The following is a 15,955-nucleotide window of genomic DNA, read 5'->3' as shown; positions in this document are numbered from 1 at the left end:
TAATAGGGTCCTGGATAATAATAGGGTCCTAGATAATAATAGGGTCCTGGATAATAATAGGGTCCTAGATAATAATAGGGACCTGGATAATAATAGGGTCCTAGATAATAATAGGGACCTGGATAATAATAGGGTCCTAGATAATAATAGGGACCTAGATAATAATAGGGTCCTCGATAATAATAGGGTCCTGGATAATAATAGGGTCCTAGATAATAATAGGGACCTGGATAATAATAGGGTCCTAGATAATAATAGGAACCTGGATAATAATAGGGTCCTGGATAATAATAGGGTCCTAGATAATAATAGGGTCCTAGATAATAATAGGATCCTAGATAATAATAGGGTCCTGGATAATAATAGGGACCTGGATAATAATAGGGTCCTAGATAATAATAGGGTCCTAGATAATAATAGGGTCCTGGATAATAATAGGGTCCTAGATAATAATAGGGACCTAGATAATAATAGGGACCTGGATAATAATAGGGTCCTAGATAATAATAGGGACCTAGATAATAATAGGGTCCTAGATAATAATAGGGTCCTGGATAATAATAGGGTCCTGGATAATAATAGGGTCCTGGATAATAATAGGGTCCTAGATAATAATAGGGTCCTAGATAATAATAGGGTCCTGGATAATAATAGGGACCTGGATAATAATAGGGACCTGGATAATAATAGGGTCCTAGATAATAATAGGGTCCTGGATAATAATAGGGTCCTAGATAATAATAGGGTCCTGGATAATAATAGGGTCCTAGATAATAATAGGGACCTGGATAATAATAGGGTCCTAGATAATAATAGGGTCCTGGATAATAATAGGGTCCTGGATAATAATAGGGTCCTGGATAATAATAGGGTCCTAGATAATAATAGGGTCCTGGATAATAATAGGGTCCTAGATAATAATAGGGTCCTGGATAATAATAGGGTCCTGGATAATAATAGGGTCCTAGATAATAATAGGGACCTGGATAATAATAGGGACCTGGATAATAATAGGGACCTGGATAATAATAGGGTCCTGGATAATAATAGGGTCCTGGATAATAATAGGGTCCTGGATAATAATAGGGTCCTGGATAATAATAGGGTCCTAGATAATAATAGGGTCCTAGATAATAATAGGGTCCTAGATAATAATAGGGAACTGGATAATAATAGGGTCCTGGATAATAATAGGGTCCTAGATAATAATAGGGTCCTGGATAATAATAGGGTCCTAGATAATAATAGGGAACTGGATAATAATAGGGTCCTAGATAATAATAGGGTCCTAGATAATAATAGGGTCCTAGATAATAATAGGGTCCTGGATAATAATAGGGTCCTGGATAATAATAGGGACCTGGATAATAATAGGGTCCTGGATAATAATAGGGTCCTGGATAATAATAGGGTCCTAGATAATAATAGGGTCCTAGATAATAATAGGGACCTGGATAATAATAGGGACCTGGATAATAATAGGGTCCTAGATAATAATAGGGTCCTGGATAATAATAGGGACCTAGATAATAATAGGGTCCTAGATAATAATAGGGTCCTAGATAATAATAGGGTCCTGGATAATAATAGGGTCCTGGATAATAATAGGGTCCTAGATAATAATAGGGTCCTAGATAATAATAGGGTCCTGGATAATAATAGGGTCCTAGATAATAATAGGGTCCTAGATAATAATAGGGTCCTAGATAATAATAGGGAACTGGATAATAATAGGGTCCTAGATAATAATAGGGTCCTGGATAATAATAGGGTCCTAGATAATAATAGGGTCCTGGATAATAATAGGGTCCTAGATAATAATAGGGTCCTGGATAATAATAGGGTCCTGGATAATAATAGGGTCCTGGATAATAATAGGGTCCTGGATAATAATAGGGTCCTGGATAATAATAGGGAACTGGATAATAATAGGGAACTGGATAATAATAGGGTCCTAGATAATAATAGGGTCCTAGATAATAATAGGGTCCTGGATAATAATAGGGTCCTGGATAATAATAGGGTCCTAGATAATAATAGGGACCTGGATAATAATAGGGTCCTAGATAAAAATAGGGTCCTGGATAATAATAGGGTCCTGGATAATAATAGGGTCCTGGATAATAATAGGGACCTGGATAATAATAGGGTCCTGGATAATAATAGGGTCCTGGATAATTATAGGGTCCTGGATAATAATAGGGTCCTGGATAATAATAGGGTCCTGGATAATAATAGGGACCTGGATAATAATAGGGTCCTGGATAATAATAGGGACCTAGATAATAATAGGGTCCTAGATAATAATAGGGTCCTGGATAATAATAGGGTCCTGGATAATAATAGGGTCCTAGATAAAAATAGGGTCCTGGATAATAATAGGGTCCTGGATAATAATAGGGTCCTGGATAATAATAGGGTCCTGGATAATAATAGGGTCCTGGATAATAATAGGGTCCTGGATAATTATAGGGTCCTGGATAATAATAGGGTCCTGGATAATAATAGGGTCCTGGATAATAATAGGGACCTGGATAATAATAGGGTCCTGGATAATAATAGGGACCTAGATAATAATAGGGTCCTGGATAATAATAGGGTCCTGGATAATAATAGGGTCCTGGATAATAATAGGGTCCTGGATAATAATAGGGTCCTGGATAATAATAGGGTCCTGGATAATAAAAGGGTCCTGGATAATAATAGGGTCCTAGATAATAATAGGGTCCTGGATAATAATAGGGTCCTGGATAATAATAGGGTCCTGGATAATAATAGGGTCCTAGATAATAATAGGGACCTGGATAATAATAGGGTCCTGGATAATAATAGGGACCTAGATAATAATAGGGTCCTAGATAATAATACCGCCATATAGTACAACCATAACCTGGTAATGTTTATTAATATGAATAGTTGGGATGAGGATGCCCTTCGGATCTGCTCTCATACATCACACAGCAGAGGGTCCGGTCCAGTATCTCATCTGTACTGGGCCGGGCAAGTCTTTAGTCGTCTGTGGATTGGATGCGGTTCCTGGGTAGCGGCTGTGGGTTCCTGGGTGGTTCTGGACCCTTGGCTGGAGGCTGTGGGGTCCTGGGTGGTTCTGGACCCTTGGCTGGCGGCTGTGGGGTCCTGGGTGGTTCTGGACCCTTGGCTGGCGGCTGTGGGGTCCTGGATGGTTCTGGACCCTTGGCTGGTGGCTGGGGGGCACTGGGTGGGGGCAGGTTCGGGACTCTCAGGCTGCCCCCAGCATTCCTCCTGGGAACTGGTCGGGGACTGTCCTCGGAGGTGTCGGTGGGTCCTCGGGGCAGGACCGGTGGGGGGACACTGGGTCGCTGCGGTGCGGGTCGTTTCACTGTAAGAGAAGGGGATTAGTATGTGACCGGGTAATGGACACGGGACGGAAGAGGCGCGGTCCTCTCACCCCTCCGAGCTGTGTTTGGGCTGAATTCTGCCGGATTTGGGCTGTTGCCGCCTCCCTCTAAGACAGGAGAACCTTTCACTGACTTGATAAAAGGTTCTGGAGCAAAACGTGGAGCCTCAGCATCTCTGCAACATAAAGAAAGAAATATCAATGACGAGACCTCAAAGGACCCGCAGACCCCTCCAGCCCCTCATCAGATGGAGGGTCCTGTGATCCGTGCCGAGAAGAAACACTGAGCTCTTATACAGAGCAGATCATCCCCTGTATAGTACAGCAGCAGAGCAGTGTATCCCCTGTATAGTACAGCAGCAGAGCGGTGTATCCCCTGTATAGTACAGCAGCAGAGCGGTGTATCCCCTGTATAGTACAGCAGCAGAGCAGTGTATCCCCTGTATAGTACAGCAGCAGAGCAGTGTATCCCCTGTATAGTACAGCAGCAGAGCAGTGTATCCCCTGTATAGTACAGCAGCAGAGCAGTGTATCCCCTGTATAGTACAGCAGCAGAGCAGTGTATCCCCTGTATAGTACAGCAGCAGAGCAGTGTATCCCCTGTATAGTACAGCAGCAGAGCGGTGTATGCCCTGTATAGTACAGCAGCAGAGCAGTGTATCCTCTGTATAGAACAGCAGCAGAGCAGTGTATCCTCTGTATAGTACAGCAGCAGAGCAGTGTATCCTCTGTATAGTACAGCAGCAGAGCGGTGCATCCCCTGTATAGTACAGCAGCAGAGCGGTGTATCCCCTGTATAGTACAGCAGCAGAGCAGGGTATCCCCTGTATAGTACAGCAGCAGAGCAGTGTATCCCCTGTATAGTACAGCAGCAGAGCAGTGTATCCCCTGTATAGTACAGCAGCAGAGCGGTGTATCCCCTGTATAGTACAGCAGCAGAGCAGTGTATCCCCTGTATAGTACAGCAGCAGAGCAGTGTATCCCCTGTATAGTACAGCAGCAGAGCAGTGTATCCCCTGTATAGTACAGCAGCAGAGCAGTGTATCCCCTGTATAGTACAGCAGCAGAGCAGTGTATCCCCTGTATAGTACAGCAGCAGAGCAGTGTATCCCCTGTATAGTACAGCAGCAGAGCAGTGTATCCCCTGTATAGTACAGCAGCAGAGCAGTGTATCCCCTGTATAGTACAGCAGCAGAGCGGTGTATCCCCTGTATAGTACAGCAGCAGAGCAGGGTATCCCCTGTATAGTACAGCAGCAGAGCAGTGTATCCTCTGTATAGTACAGCAGCAGAGCGGTGTATCCCCTGTATAGTACAGCAGCAGAGCAGGGTATCCCCTGTATAGTACAGCAGCAGAGCAGGGTATCCCCTGTATAGTACAGCAGCAGAGCAGTGTATCCCCTGTATAGTACAGCAGCAGAGCAGTGTATCCCCTGTATAGTACAGCAGCAGAGCGGTGTATCCCCTGTATAGTACAGCAGCAGAGCAGTGTATCCCCTGTATAGTACAGCAGCAGAGCAGTGTATCCCCTGTATAGTACAGCAGCAGAGCAGTGTATCCCCTGTATAGTACAGCAGCAGAGCAGTGTATCCCCTGTATAGTACAGCAGCAGAGCAGTGTATCCTCTGTATAGAACAGCAGCAGAGCAGTGTATCCTCTGTATAGTACAGCAGCAGAGCAGTGTATCCCCTGTATAGTACAGCAGCAGAGCAGTGTATCCCCTGTATAGTACAGCAGCAGAGCAGTGTATCCTCTGTATAGAACAGCAGCAGAGCAGTGTATCCTCTGTATAGTACAGCAGCAGAGCAGTGTATCCCCCTGTATAGTACAGCAGCAGAGCAGTGTATCCTCTGTATAGTACAGCAGCAGAGCAGTGTATCCTCTGTATAGTACAGCAGCAGAGCAGTGTATCCCCTGTATAGTACAGCAGCAGAGCGGTGTATCCCCTGTATAGTACAGCAGCAGAGCAGTGTATCCCCTGTATAGTACAGCAGCAGAGCAGTGTATCCCCTGTATAGTACAGCAGCAGAGCGGTGTATCCCCTGTATAGTACAGCAGCAGAGCGGTGCATCCCCTGTATAGTACAGCAGCAGTGCAGTGTATCCCCTGTATAGTACAGCAGCAGAGCAGTGTATCCCCTGTATAGTACAGCAGCAGAGCAGTGTATCCCCTGTATAGTACAGCAGCAGAGCAGTGTATCCTCTGTATAGTACAGCAGCAGAGCAGTGTATCCCCTGTATAGTACAGCAGCAGAGCAGTGTATCCCCTGTATAGTACAGCAGCAGAGCAGTGTATCCTCTGTATAGTACAGTAGCAGAGCAGTGTATCCCCTGGATAGTACAGCAGCAGAGCAGTGTATCCCCTGTATAGTACAGCAGCAGAGCAGTGTATCCCCTGTATAGTACAGCAGTAGAGTGGTGTATCCCCTGTATAGTACAGCAGCAGAGCAGTGTATCCCCTGTATAGTACAGCAGCAGAGCAGTGTATCCCCTGTATAGTACAGCAGCAGAGCGGTGTATCCCCTGTATAGTACAGCAGAGCAGTGTATCCCCTGTATAGTACAGCAGCAGAGCAGTGTATCCCCTGTATAGTACAGCAGCAGAGCAGTGTATCCCCTGTATAGTACAGCAGCAGAGCAGGGTATCCCCTGTATAGTACAGCAGCAGAGCAGTGTATCCCCTGTATAGTACAGCAGCAGAGCAGTGTATCCCCTGTATAGTACAGCAGCAGAGCAGTGTATCCCCTGTATAGTACAGCAGCAGAGCAGTGTATCCCCTGTATAGTACAGCAGTAGAGCAGTGTATCCCCTGTATAGTACAGCAGCAGAGCAGTGTATCCCCTGTATAGTACAGCAGCAGAGCAGTGTATCCCCTGTATAGTACAGCAGCAGAGCAGTGTATCCCCTGTATAGTACACCAGCAGAGCAGTGTATCCCCTGTATAGTACAGCAGCAGAGCAGTGTATCCCCTGTATAGTACAGCAGCAGAGCAGTGTATCCCCTGTATAGTACAGCAGCAGAGCAGGGTATCCCCTGTATAGTACAGCAGCAGAGCGGTGTATCCCCTGTATAGTACAGCAGCAGAGCAGTGCATCCCCTGTATAGTACAGCAGCAGAGCAGTGTATCCCCTGTATAGTACAGCAGCAGAGCAGTGTATCCCCTGTATAGTACAGCAGCAGAGCAGTGTATCCCCTGTATAGTACAGCAGCAGAGCGGTGTACCCCCTGTATAGTACAGCAGCAGAGCAGTGTATCCCCTGTATAGTACAGCAGCAAGGCAGTGTATCCCCTGTATAGTACAGCAGCAGTGCAGTGTACCCCCTGTATAGTACAGCAGCAGAGCAGTGTATCCCCTGTATAGTACAGCAGCAGAGCAGTGCATCCCCTGTATAGTAGAGCAGCAGAGCAGTGTATCCCCTGTATAGTACAGCAGCAGAGCAGTGTATCCTCTGTATAGTACAGCAGCAGAGCAGTGTATCCCCTGTATAGTACAGCAGCAGAGCAGTGTATCCCCTGTATAGTACAGCAGCAGAGCGGTGTATCCCCTGTATAGTACAGCAGCAGAGCAGTGTATCCCCTGTATAGTACAGCAGCAGAGCGGTGTATCCCCTGTATAGTACAGCAGCAGAGCAGGGTATCCCCTGTATAGTACAGCAGCAGACCAGTGTATCCCCTGTATAGTACAGCAGCAGAGCAGTGTATCCCCTGTATAGTACAGCAGCAGAGCAGGGTATCCCCTGTATAGTACAGCAGCAGAGCAGGGTATCCCCTGTATAGTACAGCAGCAGACCAGTGTATCCCCTGTATAGTACAGCAGCAGAGCGGTGTATCCCCTGTATAGTACAGCAGCAGAGCAGTGTATCCCCTGTATAGTATAGCAGCAGAGCGGTGTATCCCCTGTGTATCCCCAGAGCAGGGTATCCCCTGTATAGTACAGCAGCAGAGCAGGGTATCCCCTGTATAGTACAGCAGCAGACCAGTGTATCCCCTGTATAGTACAGCAGCAGAGCGGTGTATCCCCTGTATAGTACAGCAGCAGAGCAGTGTATCCCCCTGTATAGTACAGCAGCAGAGCAGTGTATCCCCTGTACAGTACAGCAGCAGAGCAGTGTATCCCCTGTATAGTACAGCAGCAGAGCAGTGTATCCCCTGTATAGTACAGCAGCAGTGCAGTGTATCCCCTGTATAGTACAGCAGCAGAGCGGTGTATCCCCTGTATAGTACAGCAGCAGAGCAGTGTATCCCCTGTATAGTACAGCAGCAGAGCAGTGTATCCCCTGTATAGTACAGCAGCAGAGCAGTGTATCCCCTGTATAGTACAGCAGCAGAGCGGTGTATCCCCTGTATAGTACAGCAGCAGAGCAGTGTATCCCCTGTATAGTACAGCAGCAGAGCAGTGTATCCCCTGTATAGTACAGCAGCAGAGCAGTGTATCCCCTGTATAGTACAGCAGCAGAGCGGTGTACCCCCTGTATAGTACAGCAGCAGAGCAGTGTATCCCCTGTATAGTACAGCAGCAGAGCAGTGTATCCTCTGTATAGTACAGCAGCAGAGCGGTGTATCCCCTGTGTAGTACAGCAGCAGAGCAGTGTATCCCCTGTATAGTACAGCAGCAGAGCAGTGTATCCCCTGTATAGTACAGCAGCAGAGCAGTGTATCCCCTGTATAGTACAGCAGCAGAGCAGGGTATCCCCTGTATAGTACAGCAGCAGAGCAGTGTATCCCGTGTATAGTACAGCAGCAGAGCAGTGTATCCCCTGTATAGTACAGCAGCAGAGTAGTGTATCCCGTGTATAGTACAGCAGCAGAGCAGTGTATTCCCTGTATAGTACAGCAGCAGAGCAGCATATACCCTGTATAGTACAGCAGCAGAGCAGCATATCCCCTGTATAGTACAGCAGCAGAGCAGGGTATCCCCTGTATAGTACAGCAGCAGAGCGGTGTATCCCCTGTATAGTACAGCAGCAGAGCAGTGTATCGCCTGTATAGTACAGCAGCAGAGCAGTGTATCCCCTGTATAGTACAGCAGCAGAGCAGTGTATGCCCTGTATAGTACAGCAGCAGAGCAGTGTATCCTCTGTATAGTACAGCAGCAGAGCAGTGTATCCCCTGTATAGTACAGCAGCAGAGCAGTGTATCCCCTGTATAGTACAGCAGCAGAGCAGTGTATCCCCTGTATAGTACAGCAGCAGAGCAGTGTATCCCCTGTATAGTACAGCAGCAGAGCAGTGTATCCCCTGTATAGTACAGCAGCAGAGCGGTGCATGCCCTGTATAGTACAGCAGCAGAGCAATGTATCCCCTGTATAGTACAGAAGCAGAGCAGTGTATCCCCTGTATAGTACAGCAGCAGAGCAGTGTATCCCCTGTATGGTACAGCAGCAGAGCAGTGTATCCCCTGTATAGTACAGCAGCAGAGCAGTGTATCCCCTGTATAGTACAGCAGCAGAGCAGTGTATCCCCTGTATAGTACAGCAGCAGAGCAGTGTATCCCCTGTATAATACTGCAGCAGAGCAGTGTATCCCCTGTATAGTACAGTAGCAGAGCGGTGTATCCCCTGTATAGTACAGCAGCAGAGCAGTGTATCCCCTGTATAGTACAGCAGCAGTGCAGTGTATCCCCTGTATAGTACAGCAGCAGAGCGGTGTATCCCCTGTATAGTACAGCAGCAGAGCGGTGCATCCCCTGTATAGTACAGCAGCAGAGCAGTGTATCCCCTGTATAGTACAGCAGCAGTGCAGTGTATCCCCTGTATAGTACAGCAGCAGAGCAGTGTATCCCCTGTATAGTACAGCAGCAGAGCAGTGTATCCCCTGTATAGTACAGCAGCAGAGCAGTGTATCCCCTGTATAATACTGCAGCAGAGCAGTGTATCCCCTGTATAGTACAGCAGCAGAGCGGTGTATCCCCTGTATAGTACAGCAGCAGAGCAGTGTATCCCCTGTATAGTACAGCAGAGCAGTGTATCCTCTGTACAGTACAGCAGCAGTGCAGTGTATGCCCTGTATAGTACAGCAGCAGAGCAGTGTATCCCCTGTATAGTACAGCAGCAGAGCAGTGTATCCCCTGTATAGTACAGCAGCAGAGCGGTGTATCCCCTGTATAGTACAGCAGCAGAGCGGTGTATCCCCTGTATAGTACAGCAGCAGAGCGGTGTATCCCCTGTATAGTACAGCAGCAGAGCAGTGTATCCCCTGTATAGTACAGCAGCAGAGCAGTGTATCCCCTGTATAGTACAGCAGCAGAGCAGTGTATCCCCTGTATAGTACAGCAGCAGAGCGGTGTATCCCCTGTATAGTACAGCAGCAGAGCGGTGTATCCCCTGTATAGTACAGCAGCAGAGCGGTGTATCCCCTGTATAGTACAGCAGCAGAGCAGTGTATCCCCTGTATAGTACAGCAGCAGAGCAGTGTATCCCCTGTATAGTACAGCAGCAGAGCAGTGTATACCGTGTATAGTACAGCAGCAGAGCAGTGTATCCTCTGTATAGTACAGCAGCAGAGCGGTGTATCCCCTGTATAGTACAGCAGCAGAGCAGGGTATCCCCTGTATAGTACAGCAGCAGAGCAGTGTATCCCCTGTATAGTACAGCAGCAGAGCGGTGTATCCCCTGTATAGTACAGCAGCAGAGCGGTGCATCCCCTGTATAGTACAGCAGCAGTGCAGTGTATCCCCTGTATAGTACAGCAGCAGAGCAGTGTATCCCCTGTATAGTACAGCAGCAGAGCAGTGTATCCCCTGTATAGTACAGCAGCAGAGCAGTGTATCCTCTGTATAGTACAGCAGCAGAGCAGGGTATCCCCTGTATAGTACAGCAGCAGAGCAGTGTATCCCCTGTATAGTACAGCAGCAGAGCAGTGTATCCTCTGTATAGTACAGTAGCAGAGCAGTGTATCCCCTGGATAGTACAGCAGCAGAGCAGTGTATCCCCTGTATAGTACAGCAGCAGAGCAGTGTATCCCCTGTATAGTACAGCAGCAGAGCAGTGTATCCCCTGTATAGTACAGCAGCAGAGCAGTGTATCCCCTGTATAGTACAGCAGCAGAGCGGTGTATCCCCTGTATAGTACAGCAGCAGAGCAGTGTATCCCCTGTATAGTACAGCAGCAGAGCAGTGTATCCCCTGTATAGTACAGCAGCAGAGCAGTGTATACCGTGTATAGTACAGCAGCAGAGCAGTGTATCCCCTGTATAGTACAGCAGCAGAGCAGTGTATCCCCTGTATAGTACAGCAGCAGAGCAGTGTATCCTCTGTATAGTACAGCAGCAGAGCAGTGTATCCCCTGTATAGTACAGCAGCAGAGCAGTGTATCCCCTGTATAGTACAGCAGCAGAGCGGTGTATCCCCTGTATAGTACAGCAGCAGAGCAGTGTATCCCCTGTATAGTACAGCAGCAGAGCAGTGTATCCCCTGTATAGTACAGCAGCAGAGCAGTGTATACCGTGTATAGTACAGCAGCAGAGCAGTGTATCCTCTGTATAGTTGTAAAAACCCTCTAAAATAGAGTTTTCTTCTAGTGAGCCGAAGCAACGTAGAGAGAGAAGGTTGTTCCAATAGGAAAGGATTTAATTACCACAAAAAGAGTACATGGTCTTCAGATGAAGGAATAACACGGCAATCAATTACAAAGTTCATAAAGTTCAAAGGAAGAAGTGAAGTGAAGGGTTCCAGATGGATGTAGAGTAGAAGACAGATGGAGGAGTCCTTCCGGTGTCCTTGATGGTGGTAGCATCCTGGAGGCCTGCTCAGCTCAGCTTATATAGGAAATGCTCCCATAGACTTACATTGCATCTAATATTATCTTGTTTACCCCATGTAAGGATAACCTTACATAAGATTACATCTTCGCTTTCCTATAGTTCCTTATATGTTCCTAGGCTGAGTTGATCATATAGCTGATGCAACATGGTCAGAGAGGGGGTAGAACCTGATCTCATGCTAGCACGTACTTATCTGTCATATTGATGGATATATCACAGATGCAGCTTACCATGGTCTGAAAATATACATTAGTGAACGTGGTTAGTATCACGTATAGGGGAATGGATTAATATCGATTAATATATGTTTTAACAATAGTACAGCAGCAGAGCGGTGTATCCCCTGTATAGTACAGCAGCAGAGCAGGGTATCCCCTGTATAGTACAGCAGCAGAGCGGTGTATCTCCTGTATAGTACAGCAGCAGTGCGGTGTATCCCCTGTATAGTACAGCAGCAGAGCAGTGTATCCCCTGTATAGTACAGCAGCAGAGCAGTGTATACCGTGTATAGTACAGCAGCAGAGCAGTGTATCCCCTGTATAGTACAGCAGCAGAGCGGTGTATCCCCTGTATAGTACAGCAGCAGAGCAGGGTATCCCCTGTAGAGTACAGCAGCAGAGCAGTGTATCCCCTGTATAGTACAGCAGCAGAGCAGTGTATACCGTGTATAGTACAGCAGCAGAGCAGTGTATCCTCTGTATAGTACAGCAGCAGAGCGGTGTATCCCCTGTATAGTACAGCAGCAGAGCAGGGTATCCCCTGTATAGTACAGCAGCAGAGCGGTGTATCCCCTGTATAGTACAGCAGCAGTGCGGTGTATCCCCTGTATAGTACAGCAGCAGAGCAGTGTATCCCCTGTATAGTACAGCAGCAGAGCAGTGTATACCGTGTATAGTACAGCAGCAGAGCAGTGTATCCCCTGTATAGTACAGCAGCAGAGCAGTGTATCCCCTGTATAGTACAGCAGCAGAGCAATGTATCCCCTGTATAGTACAGCAGCAGAGCAGTGTATCCCCTGTATAGTACAGTAGCAGAGCAGTGTATCCCCTGTATAGTACAGCAGCAGAGCAGTGTATCCCCTGTATAGTACAGCAGCAGAGCGGTGTATCCCCTGTATAGAACAGCAGCAGAGCAGTGTATCCCCTGTATAGTACAGCAGCAGAGCGGTGTATCCCCTGTATAGTACAGCAGCAGAGCGGTGTATCCCCTGTATAGTACAGCAGCAGAGCGGTGTATCCCCTGTATAGTACAGCAGCAGAGCAGTGTATCCCCTGTATAGTACAGCAGCAGAGCAGTGTATCCCCTGTATAGTACAGCAGCAGAGCAGTGTATCCCCTGTATAGTACAGCAGCAGAGCGGTGTATCCCCTGTATAGTACAGCAGCAGAGCGGTGTATCCCCTGTATAGTACAGCAGCAGAGCGGTGTATCCCCTGTATAGTACAGCAGCAGAGCAGTGTATCCCCTGTATAGTACAGCAGCAGAGCAGTGTATCCCCTGTATAGTACAGCAGCAGAGCAGTGTATACCGTGTATAGTACAGCAGCAGAGCAGTGTATCCTCTGTATAGTACAGCAGCAGAGCGGTGTATCCCCTGTATAGTACAGCAGCAGAGCAGGGTATCCCCTGTATAGTACAGCAGCAGAGCGGTGTATCTCCTGTATAGTACAGCAGCAGTGCGGTGTATCCCCTGTATAGTACAGCAGCAGAGCAGTGTATCCCCTGTATAGTACAGCAGCAGAGCAGTGTATACCGTGTATAGTACAGCAGCAGAGCAGTGTATCCCCTGTATAGTACAGCAGCAGAGCAGTGTATACCGTGTATAGTACAGCAGCAGAGCAGTGTATCCTCTGTATAGTACAGCAGCAGAGCGGTGTATCCCCTGTATAGTACAGCAGCAGAGCAGGGTATCCCCTGTATAGTACAGCAGCAGAGCGGTGTATCCCCTGTATAGTACAGCAGCAGTGCGGTGTATCCCCTGTGTAGTACAGCAGCAGAGCAGTGTATCCCCTGTATAGTACAGCAGAAGAGCAGTGTATACCGTGTATAGTACAGCAGCAGAGCAGTGTATCCCCTGTATAGTACAGCAGCAGAGCAGTGTATACCGTGTATAGTACAGCAGCAGAGCAGTGTATCCCCTGTATAGTACAGCAGCAGAGCAGTGTATACCGTGTATAGTACAGCAGCAGAGCAGTGTATCCTCTGTGTAGTACAGCAGCAGAGCGGTGTATCCCCTGTATAGTACAGCAGCAGAGCAGGGTATCCCCTGTATAGTACAGCAGCAGAGCGGTGTATCCCCTGTATAGTACAGCAGCAGTGCGGTGTATCCCCTGTGTAGTACAGCAGCAGAGCAGTGTATCCCCTGTATAGTACAGCAGAAGAGCAGTGTATCCCCTGTATAGTACAGCAGCAGAGCAGTGTATCCCCTGTATAGTACAGCAGCAGAGCAATGTATCCCCTGTATAGTACAGCAGCAGAGCAGTGTATCCCCTGTATAGTACAGTAGCAGAGCAGTGTATCCCCTGTATAGTACAGCAGCAGAGCAGTGTATCCCCTGTATAGTACAGCAGCAGAGCAGGGTATCCTCTGTATAGTACAGCAGCAGAGCAGTGTATCCTCTGTATAGTACAGCAGCAGAGCAGTGTATCCTCTGTACAGTACAGCAGCAGAGCAGTGTATCCCCTGTATAGTACAGCAGCAGTGCAGTGTATCCCCTGTATAGTACAGCAGCAGAGCAGTGTATCCCCTGTATAGTACAGCAGCAGAGCAATGTATCCCCTGTATAGTACAGCAGCAGAGCAGTGTATCCCCTGTATAGTACAGTAGCAGAGCAGTGTATCCTCTGTATAGTACAGCAGCAGAGCAGTGTATCCCCTGTATAGTACAGCAGCAGAGCAATGTATCCCCTGTATAGTACAGCAGCAGAGCAGTGTATCCCCTGTATAGTACAGCAGCAGAGCAGTGTATCCTCTGTACAGTACAGCAGCAGAGCAGTGTATCCCCTGTATAGTACAGCAGCAGTGCAGTGTATCCCCTGTATAGTACAGCAGCAGAGCAGTGTATCCCCTGTATAGTACAGCAGCAGAGCAATGTATCCCCTGTATAGTACAGCAGCAGAGCAGTGTATCCTCTGTATAGTACAGCAGCAGAGCAGTGTATCCTCTGTATAGTACAGCAGCAGAGCGGTGTATCCCCTGTATAGTACAGCAGCAGAGCAGTGTATTCCCTATATAGCACAGCAGCAGAGCAGCGTATACCCTGTATAGTACAGCAGCAGAGCAGCATATCCCCTGTATAGTACAGCAGCAGAGCAGGGTATCCCCTGTATAGTACAGCAGCAGAGCAGTGTATCCCGTGTATAGTACAGCAGCAGAGCAGTGTATCCCCTGTATAGTACAGCAGCAGAGCAGTGTATCCCCTGTATAGTACAGCAGCAGAGCAGTGTATCCCCTGTGTAGTACAGCAGCAGAGCAGTGTATCCCATGTATAGTACAGCAGCAGAGCAGTGTATCCCATGTATAGTACAGCAGCAGAGCAGTGTATCCCCTGTATAGTACAGCAGCAGAGCAGTGTATCCCCTGTGTAGTACAGCAGCAGAGCGGTGTATCCCCTGTATAGTACAGCAGCAGACCAGTGTATCCCCTATATAGTACAGCAGCAGAGCAGTATATCTCCTGTATAGTACAGCAGCAGAGCGGTGTATCCCCTGTATAGTACAGCAGCAGAGCGGTGTATCCCCTGTATAGTACAGCAGCAGAGCAGTGTATCCCCTGTATAGTACAGCAGCAGAGCAGTGTATCCCCTGTATAGTACAGCAGCAGAGCAGTGTATCCCCTGTATAGTACAGCAGCAGAGCAGTGTATCCCCTGTATAGTACAGCAGCAGAGCGGTGTATCCCCTGTATAGTACAGCAGCAGAGCAGTGTATCCCCTGTATAGTACAGCAGCAGAGCAGTGTATCCCCTGTATAGTACAGCAGCAGAGCAGTGTATCCTCTGTATAGTACAGCAGCAGAGCGGTGCATCCCCTGTATAGTACAGCAGCAGAGCAGTGTATCCCCTGTGTAGTACAGCAGCAGAGCAGTGTATCCCCTGTATAGTACAGCAGCAGAATAGTGAGTGCATCTCATTGTGTGCTGAGCTGTCAGAGGGTGTGGTTGTGCACCACCTGGTGGAAGACCAATCCACCCAGGCCTGCTCTCTCCTCCCCAGGGAGGGAGTGGGTTCTGTGGGATGAATCCAGCAGGAAAGTCCCAGGCTCCTGTCTCCCGGACCAGGCCGGCAGGAGGCAGGAGAAGCCAGTTACTGGCCAAAGCGGAGGGGGTGAGAAGATCTGCCCGGAGCCAAGGACGCAGCGATGTGACCTCGGCTGCCACCCCCAAGACCCAGGGAAGCCGCAAGGTCTCCCGAATACAGAAGATCAAGGCAAGTAACATCAGCCTAAGTGCTCCTCCTGGAAAGCTGAGTGATTGTGCGGGAAAGCTGGGTGGTTCAGCTGGAAAGCTGGGTGCTCATGGAGGTGTGGAAAAGGCATGGGGAAATCTTGAGGCCCGGGAGTCTGCTTCCATCTATGGCTCCTGGATTGCTGAGCACCTCCGTGAGTACGAGGAAGCTGGAAAAGCGCTGAGGAGGCTCCAGGAGGAGATAAGGGAGACCTTGGCCCTAGCGGGGGTGGCCACTAAGAAGAAAAAGTCTGATCTTCTTACCACCATAGACAGACTAAAAGCCGAGGTCACCGCTCTGCAGGAGAAGCGTCATCTAATCTGCGAGCACAGCGGTCCGTTCCGGGAAAAGCTGGAGAATGACGCCCGGTTTGAGGAAATGCGC

The 15,955-nt window shown here is 48.2% G+C and overlaps 1 protein-coding gene across 1 annotated transcript in view; it reads right to left on the bottom strand.

Annotated features, from left to right (window-relative positions):
- Positions 1 to 2,873: 2,873 nt before the first annotated feature.
- Positions 2,874 to 15,955, bottom strand: part of LOC140107099 (SH3 domain-binding protein 1-like) — a 53,956-nt gene continuing 40,874 nt past the window's right edge. The window contains exons 8-9 of the mRNA XM_072131650.1: positions 3,428 to 3,552; positions 2,874 to 3,358 (exon numbers count right to left, since the gene is read on the bottom strand). Of these exons, the coding sequence (XP_071987751.1) occupies positions 3,009 to 3,358; positions 3,428 to 3,552 (475 nt within the window). The 3' untranslated portion in view covers positions 2,874 to 3,008. The remainder of the gene's footprint in view (positions 3,359 to 3,427; positions 3,553 to 15,955) is intronic.

This window comes from Engystomops pustulosus, unplaced genomic scaffold (assembly GCF_040894005.1).
Source record: "Engystomops pustulosus unplaced genomic scaffold, aEngPut4.maternal MAT_SCAFFOLD_115, whole genome shotgun sequence".
NCBI classification, from domain to species: Eukaryota; Metazoa; Chordata; class Amphibia; order Anura; family Leptodactylidae; genus Engystomops; species Engystomops pustulosus.
Note: the sequence above shows the minus strand (reverse complement) of the source record. Positions and strands in the feature narration are given on the sequence as shown.